Consider the following 24,428-nt stretch of genomic DNA (forward strand, 5'->3'; position numbering starts at 1 on the left):
GGCTCAACGACCTCCGCCGCTAACATACGATAATTATTAAAGAATTGATTACATTGATAACAATGCCGAATGAAAATAAACAATATTACATAAGATATACAGATTATACTGGAAATATGTATACTTAACGTGTTATTGTGGCTATAAGGTAATGTTGAATTGCCTGGATGACGTTATTTTTTTCATGGAACAAAAGTTGTTGAGAATGCAATACATACAATAACAATTTGACAAAAACTACAAAAGTTTCAATGAAAAGTTTTATAGTACGTACCTATAACGTATTTTGTTTAAATCTATTACATATCTAAACTTAAAAGAAGATATTCCAGGTTCAAGGGTCACACAGGTTGATAAACTATTGACCTTACTACCTAAGTAAAGAGGGCTTTCTTTCACAGTAGCAGTGTACACACTATACACTCTAAGAGGGGTCAGGGTGCAGGCCACTGTATTTAATGGGATTTGCACCTATGTTATACATTTCTCTTGTTTAGAATAAATAATGGTGAAAATAGCACTCACCATTGCTGGTCTCCGGCCCCGACATGCTGATGGTGGTGACGGACACGTGCCCCCCCTCCACCTTCACCGCCTCCCCCTCGGTCGCCATCGAGGAGCTCATCGCCAACACACCATCACTCAAACTATCGATAAATATATCGACTCACTACACTACACTATTGAGCACCATAAAGTTCTACAAAAATATTATTCCAAAAATATTTCTTTCAAAAACTAATAATAAGTTTCCAAAAATATTTTTTTATCACTGTTCGATGATCATCTTCCGTCGTTGTTTGTTAAGGCCTCCATGGGGTTCAGTCTTGTGTCGACGACGGGGCGCCGTCGGCTCGGGCCGGCTCGAGCGCTGACCCGCAGCAAGGCCATGCAGCCGCCACGATCATTCACCGAAGATGAAACCAGCATCTTCGCAGACCTGGAAACAGAAACGATGAATCAATCACAAACGTTCACACAAATTGAATTGTTCAGAACAATACAATCGTGTATCGAGGGCACCCACCGCACGCTTATTCAAAACATCTTGCGTTGAATCAATGCGAAAATATTTTAAAAAATAAAATAAAACCGCGCACCGTAATTCATGCTCAATCCTTTGCACCGAGTTGAAAAGAAAGAAAAAAAAACAATTTGTAAACTTGAAGAGCTGTGTTTGTGTACAAGACACGTAGGGCTGGCGACGGCGCGGGAGACGCGACTTGCTGCGGCCTTGTTCGAACGCGTAGTGATGTACCTACGCGGTATTTCAGTATCGATATGGTGACATCGACCGACCGACGACCGTGTCATTGCCACTTTGTTTACCCACACAGGCTCGGTCGCGATAAGCACGGCAAGGATGTTTGAATAATGAATGGATTGAGTTTTTTCCATTACTTTAACGGCTAGACGCTAGGGTTAAACAAATGAAGCGTAAATAATTACTTTTGGTGAAGTAAATTTCAATTAACTATCTCGTGGAGTCAGATGCTTAAACAAAAGTAATTAGAATAAAAACGCAGTTGTTTGATAAGAGTGTCTCGAGCAAAATCGATAAGAACAATCATCACTAGGCTGGTCTGAGGTAGGGGGGCATGGTGCGGCCTTCACGGAGCCGGTTGTAGCGGGCGGCCGAGCGCCTTGCCTTTCGCGCGGCCAACTGGTTCGCCGCTCCCAATACATGAGAGGTACCTACCTACCTACGCGGCTTGCTTCACCGAACACGTTCCCCGCGGCCTCACGCGCCGCCGTGAGAAAAACTCCGCCACCAAAGCTTTTAGTTCCATCATCCATGTGCATGTGCAGTCTCGATGTTTAAACAAACGACTATTTGTTTATTATTTCAAGTCATAAGTAAACAGAATAATCATGTTGATTAAATGAGCAATTTCATACTGGCTTTGTATGATATCCAATAATCTCAAGCGTCTGGCAAACCAATTAACGTCCAATAGAGTCCCTTGCCCCCAGACATTTCTCTGCACTTATCGCTATCATGGCATGCACGACAGACAGACAATACCAGTTGCCTTGGCAACGCCATTAATTGCCAATTACTCAATCGCATGCAGTCGTTTGGCTTATTACTTCACTTTACGAGCAGTTGTAATGACAGCTCATCGATAAACAATACTTTGTATCGGGGAAATTTGTAAGTTGGAGTGGCTCTAATCACCGGTTCTGGCTGACGGTGTAAAAAAAGTAAACACAAAATATATGCTCATAACATTGACTTATATTATATTACTAGCGTAAGGACAGGCCCAACCGCACTACAAAATGACACCCTCGCGTTGGCCCTAAAATCTCATAAATCTGTCATAATTTGTATGAATTAGGGCCAGCGCGCGGGTGCCATTTTCTTTTGACAAAACGTTCTGACGGGCGTATCCTTCCTTTTGAAATCATTGGCTCATAAGTTCTTTATTTACGTGTAAAATGTAAAAATTTGCTATTTTCTGACGGCCAATTTCATCCTAACTAGCCAAACTTTTGAGCGGGAGTTAAAGATAGCAAGAACAATGTAAATATATCTGCACTATATTTCATCTACTAAATAGAATTTATTAATTTGTAATGTATCCTTTCCAACTCTCATATTTTCATACATACATACATACATACATATACTCACGCCTGTCTCCCAGAGGGGTAGGCAGAGACTATGGATCTCCACGTGCCACGATCCTGACATACTTCTTTCGCTTCCTCAACATTCATTAGTCTCTTCATACACGCACGTCGGTTTCGGAAACTCCTAATTTGGCTCTTCTTGAGTATGTCGCCTATCTGGTCGACATACTTTCGCCTAGGACGTCCTCTACCGACACAACCATTCATCTCTGCACAGTAAATTTCTTTCGTCAGTCTTCTTTCATCCATCCTTTCAATGTGACCAAACCATCTCAACATTCCTTTTTCAATTTTGGTCACTACGTCTTCTTTTACTCCAACTCGCTCTCTTATAATACTATTCCTTATCCTATCATTCAGTTTCAGTCCACACATACTTCTTAGAGAGCGCATCTCAACAGCATTTACCCTACTCTCATTCTTCTTCTGCCAAACCCAGCTTTCACTTCCATACATTAGCGTAGGGACCAACACTCCCCCATGAACAGCCAAACGGGCCTTTTGAGACACGCTTTGACTCCCCATGAAAGAGTGCAAGGCCCCATTCACTTTATTTCCCGCTTTCACTCTTCTTTCAATATCCCCCTCACATTTCCCATCCCTCGTAAACAGACTACCCAAATATACAAACTCATTCACTTGCTCCACTCTTTCGTTCTCGATCGTGATCTCACATTCAGTTCAGTGACGATCAAGTCATACTTGCATCGTCGGTAGAACAGCTGCAACAACAAGTAACTCTCATGCATGAAAGTTTTAAAAGGAAAGGAATGAAAGTGAATGTTAGTAAGACAAAAGTGATGGTGTTTGAAAGAGATGAAGAGGTAACTGAATGTGAGATCACGATCATATTTTCTCCCCAAAAAAATATGCGGTATCTTGTTACTTTGTGACAGTATCAAAAACAATACTGCTATCGCTTCGATGACGTCCGTCCGTTCTATAATTAGACGTCTCGTCTTTGTATTTATTTCTCTGTCTTTTAATGCTCAAATACAAGTTGGGTGAGCAGGACAGCAAGTTTTATATCCTAATAAAAAGAGTTCGTCTGCACGCAAGCAAGATGGCGTCGGTGTAGCGGCCTAGACAAGGCCGGGCGGTCAATATCTTCCAACAAGCACATACAAATGATTATTTTCTTTGTCTACAAAGCATTGAGGAAAATCTTGACTCACGGCAGCGAGTCATACAGTATTGTGAGTCTTTGAACAACGTAACGGTTTTCCAAGTTACTTAGTCACAAAATATATCATAATATAACAAAACAACCATAGAACTTACGATGCCGATGTTAAAGATCTATTGAGCAACGCATTATTTCAAACCGCAGCAAGTTTAACTTTAAAAAAAAAACAGTTTTTTTAAGGCTAACTTTACTGATATTAATTATGTAAACAGCTACTCTGCACCCGTAGATATCCCAAGAATTTAGGAGTATTAACTAAAACTGATACTTAAATCAATTTTAAATTCGTACAAGTGGAGCTAACGCTCTACAATATGTACAAAACGTGCGTATGTACCTACGTCCTTGGCAGTACGCAGTGCAAGTACAAGACATCGATAACAGAATGGGGCGACGACGACGGCGACGACCGATAATTATCGTAAGGTCACATCACTATCTGTGACGTCACATGCACTATGATACGCGCTAAGCCTACATCGTTTTATATCTGTTGTTTACTGAATAAAGACAGTTGTTTTTGAAATGGTCATAATAATTTAGAAAAAAAGTAACTGCTTATCTACTTAGGTAGTTACATGTTTTCAATTAATATAACGCATTTGAAATAATCTAGTGCCTTTCTAACGTATAGTCTGGAGCGAGAAAACCTGACCCCTCACAAAGTGACAATGCCACCAGGGTCAGGTTTCTGTGTCCCAGACTGTAAAATCACAACAGAACCCAGGTCTAACCTGGCCATCTGCGTGTTGGCATGACTTGGCGCTTCGCCAGTGATTGCGCCACGTGTCCTTGACCCCGGGGGCGCCTCCCCCGCACCAGGACAACGAACTTGGCGCGACAAACCGAAATAGATACGGGCATTAACTCGCATCGTAGATGTTGGCCGTCATAGACAAAGAGGGCTGCCATAGACAAAGAAGTGTTGCCAGCTTGTCTGAGACGCATTTTTGCTCCTGCGTCGAAAACAGCGTGTGGTGTTTGTCTTCGTAGGTATATAACTTCATATTCTCATTTTATCGGATTTAATAATATCAACCACAAAGGGTTATCGATTAAAAGTCCTAAAAAAATGAAGGCTGACGAGGGGGGTGGCCTTGGCAGTATTCGAAAAAAACCCCTTTCTTCTACTTCCGTTAGAAGTTATCACTTTTTTTAAATTGCGCTTCTATAATTTAAGTTTTTTGTTAGAAAAGAGGAAATAAAAGGCCATGGCTAGACTGACATCAAAGTGATGCTTTGATTAATATACGTAAATTTATATTTTTTAATTTTACTTTTAAAAAAGTATGCGTATTTTTTTTTTACCACCAATTCAAACTTTATGAAGCAACTCTCTGTACCATCGCCATGAAGGCCGATGCGTAATGAGGATGTGCAAGGCCGGTCTATGACCTCTACTTTTCAGTGACGCACTGGCTGGAGAGAATGGAATTGAATCTTTTTTTAACTGTCATCAACCGCCGTCCATCCACCACTGTAAGCTCGAAAAACGAAAATTTTAAATCATTTTTTAGCTTCCAAAGGAAAGCTTCAATTTAACCACAATTTAACTCAACTCTTCTCTTTGGTGTTTTAACAAAACGCTGCAACATAGTTAGAGTACGTTTTTATATTGCCATAAGGCCGTGTTTACATTATTGATTAGTGCAAGTGATAAAAATAGAAGTGCATTACTGGGTGCGTAAGATAGTTTCATAATTGCTACAAACAATTCCATCAAATTAATAACTAAACCCTTGTAAACTCTACATAACTCCAAGCAGAATATCATTTCTTAATTTTACTAAAAGATATCGCACTAACTAACTTATGCATTTGGATGCAAGATATAAGGAGAGCAAAAACTATATCCATCATTCATATTATTATGTAGGTACCAGATATGTGGACTCAATCAACTTCGTGCTTGCTAGGGTTCTATTTAAACTCTCCAACAACAAAGCAACGTTGTCGTCCACTCACGGATCCTTACCCCAAAAATGTCACTGGATTTCGGAGGCCTCTCTAATGTCCATAGATTATGCAAATGCGGTGTTTCTCACAGATTAGACCGGTTGAAACGGAACAGTGACCGCTGGTGCGTCAACAGGCCATCGACCCTCGGAAGGGCTCCAAGTAACGGTGCTAGACTAGCGCTGCCTGGCAAAAGGGCTAAGGCTGGGTTTTAGAAACAGTTTTAAATCCTTAAGAAACACCAGTAAGTGTTACTCAGATGCTGTGGTCAAAATTCTGACATAGGTATTTTGTAGATTATACGGATTATACCCCAATAAGGGGTACTTATTGACATTGATAGTGTTAAATATGGAAAATGTATGTATGGGCACAGAAATCAGAATAATAACTATGGTATGGGTAAGGAAGTTTATAAGAAACGAAAAGGCGAACATTGTGCGCTCATCTAAAGTACTGCTAAACTATTATAAAGTTCAAAATTGAATCTATATCTAATACTTTCATAGAATAGATGTAGAGATAATCTCTTTAAATATGTTTTGTTTAATATTCTACAACGAAATGGTTTTAAAAATCTGCTTATCAACAGCTGCAGACATCAAATCCAGAAATTCAGTTCCTTTATTACAGCAGCAATCTAAGCTACACCCAGCTAATTTAAATGAAACAGGTTTATTCCAGTATCATAAATTACAAGTGTAGACACACTCCTGTAGCTTGTTACTTAGTTACCGATCTCAGCAATACTTGACCACTGGAACGCAAATAACGATCAGTGAACCCATTCGAAAATGCACTTAAGGTATTAAAAGTTAGAGGACATTTTATGTTAAACACTGAAGTGGTTTAGGCGTTGTGGTAAACTGGAATTTATTCTGAAGGTTTTAGAGTGTGTATTAGGCTAGTTTAAGTTATATTCGCACAGTAAATGTTGTACACCTTGATTGTATTGCTAGCAACATTTCTATGTGAAATAAGTGTCTAATTGCAAATTGGAATTTATATGTATTTGTTGGACATATCGCCTCTTAAATATGCAACAGTAAATAGGTTTGTCGAAGCCTAGAGTATTTCAAATAACTTCAAAGAAAATATGATGGTATCTAGTCAATATTATGGCTAAATACCTATACGACCTTTAAAAAATATCAATATATTGTTTTATACATTTAGTTCATATCAACTTTGCGCCAGAGTTATAAAAAATATGATAAGATAAAAACTTGCAAGATTATGAGTTTATGACTATGCAAAGTTATTTATTCTAGATCTAGAATCTAGACAGCTACATACAGTGTTGTATGAAATGGTCCACGCTGAAGAAGGAAGTTTAGAAGGTAAGAGATAACTATGCAAGAAGGTTCTATCCATATTTTTTCTCCAACTACATTTATGTATCTTCAGAACACTACGAGTTTTCTTATTTTTCTATAATTTGTTTTAATGTTGCCCAGATTTTAGACTGAGTTATGTAGTTACAGTATAAAAAAATATATCTGTAACTAAAAACCTTGGAGGAATATTTAAGTAAGTTGGAAAGGAATATATACTCTGTTAGGGCTGTCAGGTTATTAATTATTAATTTTATAACATAAGTTCAGTATGTGGTCGTCACGTAAGAAGAATACCTATGTTATAACAAATAAGGTAAACTATACTTACTTACTTAATATTTTAACTTTACATAACTTTTAAAATAATTACAAAAAGCTTTGTTTAGAGCAGTCTCCTACCTAGTTTGTGCCACGTCTCCCAACTTATGAAAGATGTCTTTGACGTAAACGCGTAAAAAAACAAAAATAAATTAAATCAGATAGTTGGGGAATAAGCATGGGGAGGCCTTTGCCAGTGGGACACTAATACGACTACGTAAAATAATAATGTTTTTTAATTTCCAAAACGAACAAGTTGGCAACCCTAAACCTAAATGGGTCGCCAGCGCGACATTCCGCCTCTTGCCTCCGGTTGACATTTCTCGGGGAAGCGAGACGTCACGCGCACGAACGAGATGCCATGCGCACGCGCAACACTCATTCTGGAGGGCCAAGTAAGACCATAACATACCTAATGCCTACCTATGCTTAGACCCTGTAGATGAAGAAAGCTGAAAACCTTACTTTTACATAGATTGCCGAACCAGCGCTGATAGGCACGAAAATATAATATAAAAAAATAAGCGTTTATGTATAAGTTTCCATGTTGATTTCTGTATACGGCCTAAGGGTTGAATAAGTAAGCTAGATGAAAATTTTCAGAATTGATTATATTTTCTTATCAGTTTAAAGATTATGGCCTAGTTTCTGATGAGTAAATCTATGAAACATGAAATGTACCTATACTACGTTGGATTTAAACAGATTTTCCTGGATGTTGGATTTTGTGGAAATACCTGGTACCTATTTGTCACAAAATCGTCTTCGCGCTTTTTGGTAACTAGTAGTAACTACCTTAATCCATAGATGAATATTTAAAAACCGGCCGTTAAAGGAAACGTGTTCTAAACAATAAACCAAACTTAAATAACAAAAAACGGCTAACATATTCATATCATAATATTAATAACACACGAGTATAAAAACATACCTGTCACTCCGAGAAGGCCAAACCAGCATTGACGCAAAAAATATCCTTCGAGCAATACTTGTCTAGCCAAACTAGTTCAACAGTCACTTTGCACACTCATACAGTCGAAAATAAAGTCTTAATTTGGAATATGGTGATGCAAAAAAAGTTGTGCTCCGGAAATTGTTAGGTGGCGATGTCATGCCTTGAGAAGCGCCTTGGGCGAGATCTACTGAAGTAAATTTATTACTCAATATTATAAGCTGTAATTGTAAAACTTTTTACTGTGTGTAATTGTGCAATGTGCTTCTCCAAAGACTGAGAGTGTGTTTAAATACTACAAAATTCTGTGAAAACTGGTGCAGTACATATCCAATTATCCACTGACGACAAAAATTAGAGACTTTGATACTTCGGAGTCCCTTCTAGGCTACTTCTGGGATTTATATATAATACATAAAATTTCATTTGCTCTTCACAGTACTCAGTACTCACACCACGGGGAATACTTACCAAAAGAACGGTTACAGACCTTAGTATGACCTACACTGAAGGGCTTACAGCCCCTACATATATGGAATACAAGAAGATTTTTCTCCTTAACAATACAAATATGCAGTTAAGTTACTATTACTAATCGCCTATTCACCAATACGGGCCATAACATTTCAGCATCCTTGGACCCTCAGATTAACAAAACAGCCCCAACACCAAGCTTCTTGCACGGACCCAATGGCGGGTGTACCAGCGGCGGCGCCACCGTCGCACTCCGACCAGTTTGAGGCCCAAGTCTCAACCCCAGTGAGTCACGGTGTAATCACTTCGCCGAACTCGTATTTGGAACGCAGACGGCTGGCCAAGGACCGTTGCGAAACTTTCGCAGGAAGGATAACCAACATGGCCGTTCGATTAAGCATTTTTCGACCTGCGGTTTGCGAGACAAAGGCTTTTCTTGGTTGACTAATCCTGTTTTAATTTTACAGCAGCAACGTGGTATACCGATACCAGATTCATTCTTAAGTTGTCAGTTGTATTGTGCGGAATTATTTTTAAAATATTCTCTGGTCTCATGGTAGAAGCTTTGTATGGCCTGAAGCCTGATCCCCGTTAAGTGTTCCATGCTGATGGATGTTCTTGTAACTATTTAGTAATATGTGACTCTAGTCGTATCGGACAACTCTGACAGCTTTTCCATTCGGTGATGATGAGGCCACGTGTCTCCTCCAACTAGTCCAAGTATTCTAAACGGCGGGGCGGGCGGCGGCGATATTGTTATGTAAAGATATTAATATTGCAGTTGCAGGGAATAGCTGCTTTCTACAACAATAAAGTGCACAAAGTATCTCCTGACTAACTACTAGGTCCAACCCACTCGTTATTTAACGGAAAGTTACTGAATTTATACTACAACGTTCTCAAGGAACGACTTGTTTAGTGCCTATGAATAAATTAGTGGCGAAAAGCATGGCTGTAAATGCTAAGCTTGACAATCCATACATCTACATATTCTATAATATGTATAAGTTTTATGCCACATGTACGTAAGTAAGTACTTTTTTATACCTTTCTTACCAGTTGGTAGGTACATTATAAGGTAAAGAAACCTGACCCCTCTCAGAAGCATTGTTATTGTTACTATGAGAGGGGGTCAGGTTTCTCTGCAGATGACCGTACAAGCCTATACCTATTACCTACTAGTAAGAAATATATTTTAAAAAAACGTTTACCGTAAAGGACATTTTCTCGAGATTCCTATAATTTCTCTTTGTTTTAAAAACTTTCATAATGTAGAGTACAATAATGAATGAGTAATGGTCAAATTAAGTACTTTCAAATTTCTTTAGTAGTTTTTGAGTTAGAATAATCGTTACAAACATTCAGAGGAACCCGCCTTCCTTACCAACGGGAAAATATTATTTCCTCTTTATATGAACTCATGTTATTAATCGTACTCGTACATTTTGACCTAATTTAGTTTAAGTATTACTCTACATAGAGCCTACTAGCGGCATGAAGTACTCATGTACGAGCCTAGGCTCGCCATTTCTCAATTTTCCTTCACATACCGCCGCCAGACCAGCAATGCCCTCCACTTACATAACGCAAGCAATTGCACCCACCTCGATAACCATAATTGCCCACTTTTCAGAGGTCCCAAAAAAAGCAGAGGTGATACGAACAGTGTTATTCTAGAGTGGGTACGCAGAGGTCTTCTAAAGCTGGCCGAGGTAGCTGACAAGAGGCCAACCATGCATCCTTTCCTTTTACTTACTGTCGCAACATGCAGTTGTATGCGCGGGTCATAAGTACCTAACTGGCTTTACCTTACCAAGGAAATTAAGTGAAATGGCAATGTTTCTTTGCAAATAAATGGGAGAAAGTTTTAAAGGTAATCTTTATAATAAAGTGTAGCTTGGAAATCTTGGAATGGAGGTTTGGTGTGGTTCTCCTCAAGATATTTTTTTCTTGGCTGCACCCTTACACATAGACTAGGCAAAAATTATCAAACTGCATAATAAACAAAAAATCTAGTTTTCATAATACATTATACACTAACATCAAAATAAGGAATAGTTAGTAAGTCATTGGGCAAGGATAAACATTGGGTATAATAAAGTTGCTCAACACAAAGAAAAAACTGCGATGGTTGGGGAAAATGTAGGCATCAAACGATGTCTAATCCACAGCTACCCTAGATCCAGGTAGATAACCTAACCTAACGGTACCAGTGTGTAATCGAGATGATATCAGTATCGTGTTCGGATACCGTGTCACATCACTACCCGCTGTATCATTATGTGGTCTCCACGGAGTACCGCTAAGGTCGTAGTGATGTGCTCTACTTATTTAGATGGGATGGGAAACATACATTTATTGGTGTCGAGTGGAAATTCAAGCTTTCAAGCTCATTCAAAAATAATTTATAGAAAGGAGTGTGTAGTTATGGTATAAAATAATAATACAATACATTGGTCTGATACATACACACAGGTAAAGTTGGGTAAAGTATAGAGTTGATCTACTCTAGACAAAACAACTGAAAACCTAAACAAGTTTTTTTTTATCGATCGACGCAACGGCTACCCAAGGAGGTCCAACGCCGTAGTTCCGTCGATGACATCACCGAGAAACAAAATAGAACGGGCGTCCAATTCGAAATTTGAACTTGGAACCGAGCAGGCAACGAACAAAGCGCGACCAGGCGAGCAGGGGGCGCGAGAAGGTCCCTGCTCCCGCGGCGTACGGCAGACGAGCGCTGAGTCACGCGGCCGCGCGCTTCCGCCTGATAGCAAGGTCACCGGCCGCCACGCACACACACGCAGGGCGCCGCACACACACACTCACGCGAGAAAGCAGGGAGAGTAGTAAAGTACAATCGCCAACAAACTGCAAATAATATTTTGACAGAAAAAATCTGACTGGTCGCAACTCTGCTATCAAGCCGCAGCCGGTCCGGTCAATCATGAAAACAAGTCTATTTTTAAACGAGCGAAATATCGAGGCCGCCATTCGTCGTCTCGCCAATCTGCATTTGAAATTGCAGATTTACAATTTGTATTTACCCATATACACTGCATTTAATTTATAACTTGCCCAGGTAAGTAAGGTACCTACTTATATGGATATCAAGCAGATGTTAAGTAAGGATAAGAAATGTAACTAGCCTTGACTTCATAAGTCTTGTTGAAAAAGTTTGTGTATAATAGCCACATACCTAGATACCTCCATATAAATATTATAATATACCTATGTCTCGACAAAATTTTGCTTTTAGGACAAATCCTGTTGTAGTCTGTGCTATACATTCTTAATATTGTATAATAGTGTTATTTAAGCACCCATTCCAAACCTAAACATTCTCCAACTCCAAAATATAACACTAATTTAGTAAGCCTTGATTGTTTGTCTTGTCACGATTTTTTTTAATCATAGTCATAGCTTCCTCATAATGTTTTTTGATCATAGCTTTCTTCATAGTAGGTACTTATCATGAGTGTAGGATCTCGGTGCCTCGACTAAGCAATATTTTAGTTTAAATAGTCTAAATCCGGTATGCCGATACTATGTCCAATAGGACTTTGCTCCTATACTTGCTACATGTCTAATAAGACCTATTATACTGTCATATTCCAGGCCAGAATTGTCAACTGTAAAACTGTCATGTAAAACAAAACCTAGATTGAAATCTGATAAGCAAACTCACAGCTGCATATAATATACAATACCTACATACACATAGACACAGTTTTAGTAGGAAATGGTTAGGAAACTAAAATTTAGAACGCCATAGCCATTACCATAATCAGATAGTTAATTCTAATTTATTTATTTATCCGGGCTTTCAATAGCGCTATAAACTAGGAACCGCTATTTTAATTGTTATGTTAATCATTGTTCGGTTCGGCTTCACAATCACAATTACCGCCTACAGATTTCTGTTGTGACGAAACAGAACAGTAATGTACTTTTAGTAGGTACAGTATTGTGCAAATTAATGTGAACACGAGTGAAAATTTGAAAAAAATACATTTATTGGCTCAAAAATAAAAAAACTGATTTATATTAATACAACTTAAGTTATTTTAATAGAAAATGTGTCCTCCCTGGCTTTTATAACTTCTTCAACACGTTTTGGCATAGAATCGACATGATTTTAACTGTTTTCTGATTTTTACTGGTCTAAAAAACTTGTATGGATTACAGCCTCAATCATTTTAGTTTTTCTTGTGCAATCCGTTTTACGAAGTCTAACTTTGACGATGGCCCACTTATTTTCAATGGGATTAAGTGCCGGTGAGTTCTCTGGCCATCCAAAGCCATGATATCTTGTTGTCCTTGAAATATTTAAGCATAATCTTGGACACGCGGAATGGAGGCGAATTTTGTTGAAAAACTTATTGACCGTTATCATCAAATTTTCTTAGTTTGGGGCTGTTTTTCTTATATAGGTACCTGATGACTTGTGCCCGTCGAAGGGATGATAAACTCGCCAAAATACAGTGACTTGCAAGAACGGAGATTAGAAGTTGAACTAAGAAAATTTGATGATAACGGTCAATAAGTTTTTCAACAAAATTCGCCTCCATTCCGCGTGTCCAAGATTATGCTTAAATATTTCAAGGACAACAAGATATCATGGCTTTGGATGGCCAGAGAACTCACCGGCACTTAATCCCATTGAAAATAAGTGGGCCATCGTCAAAGTTAGACTTCGTAAAACGGATTGCACAAGAAAAACTAAAATGATTGAGGCTGTAATCCATACAAGTTTTTTAGACCAGTAAAAATCAGAAAACAGTTAAAATCATGTCGATTCTATGCCAAAACGTGTTGAAGAAGTTATAAAAGCCAGGGAGGACACATTTTCTATTAAAATAACTTAAATTGTATTAATATAAATAAGTTTTTTATTTTTGAGCCAATAAATGTATTTTTTTCAAATTTTCACTCGTGTTCACATTAATTTGCACAATACTGTATTTGAAGGTAAATAAGGTGCGCTGGTATTGAGTTATATACTGTTTACATTCTCTTTCAATGAGTCCATTAATAAACTGGTGATTGTCTTTATTTCATCGGGGTACCGCCATGTAGTTTTTAGTCCTTACAATTTTATTAACAAGTTATACCTTCCTACGTTCTTCTTAAATTTTTCAGTTACTAGGTACTGCACACTCACTGGTACACCTAAGCACGTAAGTTAATAACTTTTTAATAATTTCGGAACGGGTTATCCGTTTCAAAACACCCGTTTGAGTACAGGTGTTTTCCAAAACCACCCTAACACCCTATGGATACCAAAATACCAGTTTCCTAAAACAACTGGATATCCAAATTATCATAATATATAAACTTAACGTTTTCTAATGACTAGTCATGCCATGTTAAGCTAATGTGTTAAAGCAAGGCAGCAATACATTTAAGGTCGATCGACTTAATCTAAAGTTCATAGTGCAACTCAAGCCATTGTTAAGCTGACTAAGCATGATTTTACTGAAATCTTGGATTTCAATTACCACATTTACCACCCCACTCATAGCTCATACTCGTAGCAGATATTAGTGCTTGTCTTCGTCAACCTGGTGATAGACAGATATACGGACAGACAGCAAAGATAGGGTCTCAAGGAATTGTCCACCGATCTGACAAGAAACTGATGTTCAAGAAATGGGTGTTTTGGGATAAGTATGTTTTGAGATCAAGATGTTATGGAAACTTATGTACCTACTACCCACGTATTTATCGGTAAGGAAGATTTGAGAAAATCGTGTTTTGAGTACTAGTGTTTTGGGAAATACGAACGTCGCAAATCACTTATGTGTCGCAAATGATTGAAATGAATGACTATCAACAGAAACAAGATGAACAAGATAAGGATAAGTCATGCTGACACTCAAAAATATAGTTAAGGTAATGGTTAGGTAGTTTAGTTTAGAGGCAGTATGACTTTTATCAAAGAGAGATAGCCAGAGATAGCTTTTCGAATTTCGATCATGCTGTAACAATCACTGAATTAACTGCATCTTTGTAAGGGCCAGTGGCGGATTAACCTATAAGCACGACAAGCACGTGCTTGGGGCCCCGGGCCTCCAGGGGCCCCCATCCTCTGCTGCTGTTTCATTTTATACCTACCTACATTTTATTCATCCACAATATGTCCGATGTTATGAGTTTGTTCTGATTAAAGGATTAATTAGGTAGGCCCACACGCGTAAGTATCACCACAGTTTTGCGTGCGCAGTGGTGGCACTCTTGAAAGTCAATGTATTGCGTCTGTCTTGCGTTCCCAACATTAAAAAAATCATAAGTTCTCATCAGAGGCGTTTCTCCAAAAAGTAAAAATACTAATATGATCAGCTAGGTAATGTCTATTTGGAGAACCTAGAAACAATAATATAATGCCTACAATTTAGAAGTTAACTTGCAAAAAGGCCAAAAATGGCCTTTTCAGCCAAAATATAAAATAAATTCTACGTTCTAGGTATTTGGTTCTTGATGAAAATTTACGTATTATTACTTTTTGTAAAATCGATTTTGAAGACAAGTTATGATTTTTTTAATGTTGAGTACGCAAGACAGAGTAGGGGGGCAGGCCGGCTTAAACACAGAATACAGCCCCCGTATTTTGTAACTGCGAGTGGGGTTGGTTGGTATAAAATGGCTGACAACTTAAGAGCATTATTAATTAATAACTTTTTACTGACTTATCTGATTTCACAAACGTTTATGTTGAATGTAAGGATATATTGTTAGGCTTCTTGCATATTTCTTTCACTAAGATTTTTGGTGTTTTCGGTTAATAAGTCTCTAAGTTGATACCAATTATCACCGGTTGCTAACTCTCAAAAAGTTACAAAATACGGGGGCAGGGCGTGTGGTTGGTAAAGGGCCTACCACACGCGTAAGTATTACCACAGTTTTGCCTGCGCAGGCCGGCTTGTACTGTACATGGAAAACTGTGCGAATGGGTGGTAAAACTGTATACCGCGCCAACCCCGAAGCGCGGCTTGCGCATTGTACGACATGTTTGAAATTTTAATAATTTTGCCATTCATTAGAGTCTTCTCTTAAATCCTTGAGTAGTTTCAACATGTGAATGATTTTTTCAATTTTACACCAATTTTTTTGTCCACTTCGATCGTGTACGGTTTGATTTTTGAGAATAGCAGGCAACTAGACTTTTTTATAGTGAAAGTACCTAGTTGTTTGCAAACATTGAAAATATACCAGTAGAAGAAATAGTTCCTCATTGGGAAACATTGCTTCCAGTTTTCACGAAAATGAGGCTTGCGCGTACTTAACTGTGCCGTGTGATAGCTCGGCGGCGTACCTGCGCAGTTGTAACGGTGGTGATACTTGCGCGTGTCGTAGGCCTTTAAGGCAAGCAATTTTTTTTTACCCGACTGCCGAAGGAGGAGGGTAATGTTTTTCGATTGTATGTTTGTATGTATGTTTGTCTGTTTCTTTGTTCCCTCCTGTAGCCTAAACGGCTTGATACAAATACAAATACAAAATACAAAAAAAATACAAAATCATTTATTTCCTTTAACAAAATAATCATAACATTTACAAGTAAATGGAGTCTCCTTTTAAGTAAACAATACCTGTATCAGGAGGCTCCGTTCTTCCACAATGGTTACAATATAAGAAAATATGATTTTTATAAAGGAAGTTTTAGTTAGTAATTTAGTTTTGATAAGTGTAAGTGTAGTTTTGTAAGTAGTGTGTGTTCGTGCGTGTGTGTGTGCGTGTGTGTGTGCGTGTGTGTGTGTGTGTGTGTGTGTGTGTGTGTGTGTGTGTGTGTGTATGTGTGTGTGTGTGTGTGTGTGTGTGTGTTTGTGACTGTGTGTGTGTGAATGTGTGTATGTGTGATAGCGGGTGTCTGTTACGATTTGTGAGGGTTTAGTACATGTAATATTTTAAAAGTTTTATCCAGAATTTAATAGAATTGTTTCAATTTGCTCATATGTATGCGTTTTTAACCACTTTGTTACACATTTTTTACATTCGATAGATTTTGATGTATGAGGTATCATTAGAAGCATATTGATTGCGCGATGGTTATAGGCTATGTGACGTTACATTAAAATGTATATAGCGCCCTCTACATAGAGGACATAAAGTGATGATCGAAAAAATAATATTTTTCCTACTATGCTGTGTGGGGTATCAAATGAAAGGATTTTACTAGCACATTATAAAAATATGCATATTATAGGTATTTAAAACACAAAACCAAAAATATTGAAATAAAAAAAATCATAAACTAAAACCCGACTGACATGACGTAAATTTTTAAATGTTTTACATCCTTTTTTATAGAAAAGTTATAGGACGTTTTAGCTATTGAACTGTTTTGTCACTCTTTGTCAAGGAACAAATTGTTCTAAATTAGGGGCCTGCACAGGCTTTGTGCTTAGGGCCTCCGATGCTCTTAATCCGCCACTGGTAAGGGCTGATTTTTCAATGGTCAGATAAGTGTTATCTGAGGAATAAAATTGTTGCTGTCATTGTCTAATACAAACATTCAGTTGTGACAGCAACAATTTTAATCCTCAGATAACATTTATCTGACTATTAAAAAATCACCCCTAACTCATTAAAAAAATATGTCAAATCTTAGTTGCATAGAAAAAATTAGGTTTTTACCAAACTTTACCTGTGTGTTATTATTTTTGTATAGTAATAGATACGTAATAGGAGTCAAAATTGCCTTCCTAAGCCTGGACTATTTTCTACAACACTGGTCCACTACGGGTTCACGTTCACACAAGGTATAGGTGTGTTAAATCTGCATGCATATACATATACATGTATTGTATATTACTTAATAGACATTATGTGTGCAGTGCACTGTGCAGGATGTTTTCCTTCACCATAAGAGCGATGGTATAAATTTATGCTTACTTACATTCCACATATCCCTACACATACCTTTATCTATAGGGAGCTAGGTATACCCTAACCCTACCTGACTTGCAGTTGCTGACTTGAAGTACTTTGGTAAATGGTAGGTAGTGTAGGTACAGAGCGCAGTAAGACCGTCAGAGGTTTGTTTTGTCTAAAAGAACGATGTTGTTTGCGTTTCGCAGAAAACGTAGGTAGGAATAGGTATTGCTGACAAATTAAATTACATTCAATGTCTCACGGGGCCACGGATATCAGACACATACATTTATTTGAATAGGTGTCGGCGGTATGTGCATATGACCTTCAAGGACGTCTTCAATAAAATACCAACTAATGTATGTGGGAATTACGTAGGTAAGTATCTGCTTATTTATATGTACCTAATTGTATTGTATTGTATTTATTATTCATAATATTCATTACATGTTAGGGAAAAAATAAATAAAATAATAATAATATAAAAAATTAAGTCATACCTAAACTAAAATTAAATACTAAAAATAACATTTAAATGTACGTAGTAGTACAAAAATTCAAATAGGTACTAATAGATAGTCAATGGTAAATTATACAATAATAGATAGTCAATGGTAAACTAACCAGGATACCTTCCAAATATTATTCAATTAGTGAGCGTTAAATTAAGTAGGTAGGTACTATCGCAAGCAAGTAAATAAATAAACATTTTGAACGCGATTGTCATTGTCACCTGCTAGGGGTGGCGGGCGCGGGGCGCGGCGCGGGGGCGGGGGGTAGCAGCCCTCGCGTCACGTGACGAGCGACCTTCACGCGGCGCACCGACCTTGAGCGGCGCCCGCCCCGCGGGTCAGAGGTGAATGCACGCTTGCGCCGCCCCCTCCCCGCGCACCGCGCCGCACACCCGCGCGCACCTCACCAACTCCAAACACTCACCTTTTTCAACACAGGACTCCATGGCGCCGCTGCATCAAGCACCAAACACATCCAGTCAAAGATGTGACCTCAAACGCTTGCCCTCAGCAAACAGGTACCACGCGCGACGCGGCACACCTTTCCCATAAAATACCACCGACAAGTTTATTGACATCAAGGCTCACTACGATTTTAACGATAACTCTATTACAAGGTATTAACTTTCAAAAGTCCATAAAAATATTAACACTTATCGAACTATTTCATTGAAGTTCAATTCACACACAACTATAATTGAAAAACATAAAAACACAAAATTGATAAGCCTCCACGTCGACTCACCGCCGCAAAACAAAGCGGAATAATAATAAATAAATTCACATCAGCCACTGCCGTTCCGGAGCCCAAGGACCAAATGCAAGTAGAGACATCTCTGGGTGAATTGAGACGAACTAAACAGCTGCTAGTAAAATTTTCTGAGATAAGATGTCGCTAGTGTCCTTTACACTCCATTTCATGATAAGAAATAAAAATAATCCATCCTAAAAATACATATTTATTAGCTATTCACGCTGTTCATGTGATTTATATTCTTGACAGCAAAAAATTTCAAAGCGACAAACGCTGTTATTATTCCCTATCTCATAGTCACCTTTAAATACTAACGATTCGTCATTGAACCGCTCGAATAAACCTTGGAACGGAACGTAAAGTTTGTCAAAATATGACAGTACATCTGACAGTTGACACTGACAGATCAGTTTCGTTTTGTTGTTTTGAGCGTGAGGCTACATCAAACGATCGTTCTTCGATTTATGTTGCAAAGAAATTAAAACAACTTGATGTAAATTCTTAGTGCGTTATAGTGAACCGGTTTTAAAAGTATTATACTTAACCAATAATTACCTTATGCAATCGTCTGTGTTCAAACCAATCCCAAATAAGTATTTTACGTTCCTATTCGACCCAAGGCTAAGATTTAAAACGAGTTTTTAATTAAGTATAATGGTGTTAATTTAGCACAATGGTTGAGGATAGCGAGAGAACTTATGGAAGGACCCCTAGTAAGAGTACCTTGTTGAAGATTGTAATATTAGGCGATGGTGGGGTGGGGAAATCGTGTTTGATGGGTCGGTTCGTGTCCAACCACTTTGACGACCACAGCTTTCACACCATCGGCGTAGAGTTCATGAATAAAACTATAGAAATCGGTGGCAGTTCTTATACTCTGCAGGTGAGTAATGTTTGATACACTTACAGTGCTGAGTATCTGCACAAACCTTGGCTTTTTTGTTGACAATGGCCATGATCAGTGACCTTCACTGGGACTGTAATGTTTGATCAGTAATGTGACTTTATTATGCGTGACGTCATTGTACGTGATTATGTGCAGGCTTAGATTAGATACTTAGATAAAGTTTTGTGTAATCAACTGATCAATGTGAAATAATGCAGTAATGATCATTTTTAAATCAATTTCAGGTATGGGATACAGCTGGCCAGGAGAGGTTCAAGTCCCTCCGAACCCCGTTCTACCGAGGGTCGGACATCTGTATACTGTCATATGCAATAGATGACCGCAGCTCCTTCAGTAACCTGAAGATGTGGCTAAACGAGTTCTTGCACTATGCGGGCGTCAAGAATGGCATTGAAAAGTTCCCATTTATGGTCGTTGGAAATAAGGTATCATTTTAGTTAATACATTTTACCTTCATCTTATTAATACATTTGATCATCATCAGTCCTCTAATGCCTAATGTCGGATATAGGCACCCTTTTGTGTTTGCTTTCTTTTAATAAAAGTTTTTATCATACTACTACAGACTCCAGACTGAACACATTGTTTCTTGTAATCTGTAACTGTCAAATATGTATGCAGCCCACTTTTCAATGTAGCATGGTTTTTGAGAGCAGATTATTATGTGAATAATCATTATAATCCCTGTAAATATATCATTTGCAGCCTAGTATATCTCTTTAATCTTCAATCTTGTTACAATACCTACTAGACATTCTTTTAAAACAACACATGCTAAAGATACAAAGTAGATAAGAGATCATTGTACTTTCATATAGACTACACCACAATTGAATAGATCTTTATAAATTAACTACATTTGCAAGACATTCACTATCCTTGAGAGTAATTTGGAATATGTACCTTATTTACTCGTATTTAAATATAAATGTTCCTTGTTCCAGTCAGATGTATCTTCTAAGGACCGGGAGGTGCCCTATGAGCAGCTGAAACACTGGTGTGAAGAGAACAAAATAGCGACGTACATTGAAACCTCGGCTAAGAATGACAATAATGTTGTAGAAGCTTTCTCAATGGCTGTACAAAGGTTAGTTATTTTAGAATAATGATATTTATGATTTCTTGTATCATCAAATTCATCGCACATATCACTTCCGTTTGGTTTGGAAAAACTCAGTTAGTATTCACAACAATGACAGAAAAACTTTTTTTTCAACAAGTTTTTAATAAGTTATTTTAATTATTATATTATGAAGTTTATCTTATGAAAAACCCAAACCATTTTCCTCCATAAAATACCTTTATACCCAGGTGTATCCTATTATACCCCAACCTGAAACCAGACTTCTTTTAGCCAAAAATACAATAAATTGATTTAAATTAAACAACTTTGTAAATGGCATAAGCTATTTATAAATAGGAGGTCGAAAGTTGAATTAATGTGTCATCCTGTATTATCTAATAATGTCATACACCACATACCTAGTGTTTCTGTTACGCTCGCTTCCTGCCAGCACATATTGACTAGCTTCAATAGGTACCTAACTGTAATAAATTTGCATAAATTGAAGGCTAGTATTAGTTGTCCATTGATTTAAAATTTATTATGATATCGTATGTTTTTCCTTACATATACTTACCTATTTATTCATCACCGCCCCTTACTTTATTGTGTTCCACAGATGGTCAGACCTGGACCAGAAGGCAGAGAGAGAGCTGGGCATGTTCCAGCACCCTGACGCCCTGACGCTGCACGGCGCTGGCCCAGCCGCCACCTTCCGAAGCACCTGCTGCTCCAGGTCCACTGAGGTGCTGTAGACAATCGTTGTCTATGGTCTGCGCCACAGAGTATGATATCACCCGAATTGTGAAAGTTTTATTTACCCTGTGGTCTCAGTTGGTAACTCGTTGGTAAGCTGATGTGAGTGTGGTGGGCTCTGTTGTGACTATTTGTAAACTAGGACAATCGTATTTTTGTTGTTTAGATAAGGCGGCAAGAGCATAGCTCTGTTAGGTGCTGCGAAAAACCAAATTGTAATTATAGATTGGTAAGTTGCTTGGCGACCCTCCTTGCGGGGTGAAAGACGCGGAGGGGACGAGGTACCCAAGACGACAGCGGGTAGCGGGAGGGTAGCGGGGAAGGGCAACGCGTGCACTGCATGTCATTGTTACGGCAGTCTCGGCCGCGCAGCCGAGGCGGCCACATGTCTTATATAGTCTGTCATAATTTGAGTGCGACCCACATGAGATCATTGATCCTGAGACCATTAGTCTTAGGATGAGTCTTGAGGCCTTTTTAATATTATCATTATATTATTATTAGGTATCTATAATTCGTCAACAAAATAACGTTAAAAACAACAAATCGTATAATGTCTCAATATAGGGGCTTCTTGTAGAACAGCGTACCGGATCAGTCATGCTACGCGGCTAAAGGTTGGTACTGCGCAGTCAGATACGAAAAAGTAAACAACAAAGACGAAGAGTCCATATGACAGTGCGTCAGTTGTCAGTTCTTGTAACTAGGAAAGCAACCAAAATTTATGTGATTTAATGAAAGTAATTAATGACCAAAACACAGAGAAAAATTACAAAATTGATGAAATTTTGAAAGAAAATGGTCATATCGTGCTTCGCCTACCCCCATACCACCCGGAATTAAATCCTATTGAACTTGTGTGGCGTGGCGGTACGTGAAAGGCGAGCTCGCAAGAACGTCGATTGACTCTAACTTAGATAAAGAGATAAAAGACTTAGAGTTGCTTTTCTCTAATTATTCGCCTGAAAAGTGGAGAAATTGTGACGACCATGTCATAAAAAATTAAGACGAATATTATAAATCTGATAGAGTATTTGACGATGTATTGGACAGGTATGTTATTGTTTATTTATAATTTAATGTAAATTAAACATAAAATATTATAGGTGTACACTGAACTAATATGACTGGCGTACTCTAGTACATTATACTTCAAAGTAGGTATAATGTTTTTTGGTTTTTGTCTTAGATTTATAATTGAAGTTAATGAAAACGATGATGAAGATGAGGATGACGACGACGATGAACAAGTTCAAACAGAGAGTGAACATGAAAGTGACATGGAAATTGATTTATAAAATAAAACACTTTTACATAAATAAATTCAAATTGGTAGATATTCTGAAGGTAAACATCCAAATTTTAATGCTGTCAAACTATAAATTTTATGCTAAATATGACATTTACGGGAACACTCATAGAATAGAATTTTCTTACGTCAGAAATAGTTACAAGCTATCGCGAGATTAATCCGGGCACACTTTTCTACGTGTGTAGCATGTCGTGCTACCTCGCCCCCGCCACTTCTTTCACCCCGCAAGGAGGGTCGCCAAGTAACTTGTCACATTATAGTACCTACATGCTTAAATACATCCTAGTATAGCAAGCGTCTAAACTTAAAATCTGATTACTTTTTATTGGCTACTCATAACGATGTAGAATGTATGTCAATTAAATAAATTGAAATCAGTATTAGATTGCTTTTTCTATGGTATTACTGATAGTGCATAGTCACTTCTAACACTCACAGGATATTGGATATAGATCTTAAAAGTATTTTTTCTATTATATAAACCTACCACAGATACCTTTACTATGTAAGTAACTAGAAAACCATTTTACGTTGTGTTAGTCTCGATGAATATATTTAATTCTGTAGATTTTGAACATTTAAAACCCATTAGAGCGTGTACATAGATCGCAGCCATTTATTAATATGAATCGTTATATAGGTTGTTGCAATTGATGTAGATATTGCAAACATTTTTGTATATTACGGGAACTTGATATTTTTTTCAGAATTTTCACGTCTTAAACAAAAGCAATTTAGAATTATTACGTGCGTAGCTGTTTCGTGACCTCATTGGATTACTGTATTTAAAAAATCTATGCAGTAATTAGATTGTCTGATGATTAAGAAATTAAATCGGTCATAGAGACCCATAAATCATGGGGCGACGTTTGTTCATAAAATGCTAGAGCGAAAATTGTATCACTTAATAAGTATATGTTTAAATAGTGTAAAATTATAACCACGGTATAACGATACCCACGCTATACTGAGTTTATCTCATACCGATTAGGTATTATGTATTGTCATCACATGTATTCTATTTTAAATAAACTACCTCTTTTACTTAAAAACATTCCATTCGTATGTTTGCCAAAGAGAGTGGGCCGTAGGCATGTAAATGTAAATTGTGTAAGATAAGTTTTGTAATTTTTGACAACTAAGATAAAATTATTATAGGACTTTGTAGATGTATACTTTGTGCCTACTACCTGATATTGAATCTGAAATTTACAGACGTAAATTATACTTATAAAAGTAGGCACGCATGTTGGGAAGACGTAGTGACGGAGCTGTGTTTATGAGGTACATATAACATATAACTCCTTGAATTATAGGTATTTCCTTTGATTGCATATTTAAAAACAGCCGTCCAAGTAATAGTACTACTATATGAGCAACTTCTGTACGTTTA

General features: G+C 37.8%; 2 protein-coding genes across 2 annotated transcripts in view; one reads left to right on the forward strand and one right to left on the reverse strand.

Moving 5' to 3' along the window:
• The window catches only part of LOC105386566 (nuclear hormone receptor FTZ-F1 beta), a 32,263-nt gene extending 13,245 nt beyond the window's left edge, over positions 1-19,018 (reverse strand). Inside the window, exons 1-2 of the mRNA XM_048625798.1 lie at positions 18,668-19,018; positions 526-940 (exon numbers count right to left, since the gene is read on the reverse strand). Coding sequence (XP_048481755.1) covers positions 526-625 — 100 coding nt within the window. The 5' untranslated portion in view covers positions 626-940; positions 18,668-19,018. The remainder of the gene's footprint in view (positions 1-525; positions 941-18,667) is intronic.
• A 382-nt stretch (positions 19,019-19,400) lies between these two features.
• On the forward strand, positions 19,401-21,939 carry LOC105386565 (ras-related protein Rab-9B). Its single transcript, XM_048625987.1, has 4 exons — positions 19,401-19,880; positions 20,129-20,329; positions 20,849-20,991; positions 21,587-21,939. Exons 1-4 carry the CDS (start codon positions 19,671-19,673, stop codon positions 21,720-21,722), a joined length of 690 nt encoding a protein of 229 aa, XP_048481944.1. The 5' UTR covers positions 19,401-19,670; the 3' UTR covers positions 21,723-21,939.
• The last annotated feature ends 2,489 nt before the right edge of the window (positions 21,940-24,428 follow it).

The sequence above is a fragment of the Plutella xylostella genome, chromosome 15 (genome assembly GCF_932276165.1).
Source record: "Plutella xylostella chromosome 15, ilPluXylo3.1, whole genome shotgun sequence".
Lineage (NCBI taxonomy): Eukaryota > Metazoa > Arthropoda > Insecta > Lepidoptera > Plutellidae > Plutella > Plutella xylostella.

What these genes read in the sequence shown, in the direction of transcription:
- LOC105386565 (XM_048625987.1), top strand. Translation starts at nt 19,671, where the DNA reads ATGGTTGAGGATAGCGAGAGAACTTATGGAAGGACCCCTAGTAAGAGT. An exon ending in TTATGGTCGTTGGAAATAAG is followed by an intron (nt 20,330 to 20,848) that starts GTATCATTTTAG and finishes TCCTTGTTCCAG; the next exon opens with TCAGATGTATCTTCTAAGGA. An exon ending in TTCTCAATGGCTGTACAAAG is followed by an intron (nt 20,992 to 21,586) that starts GTTAGTTATTTT and finishes TGTGTTCCACAG; the next exon opens with ATGGTCAGACCTGGACCAGA.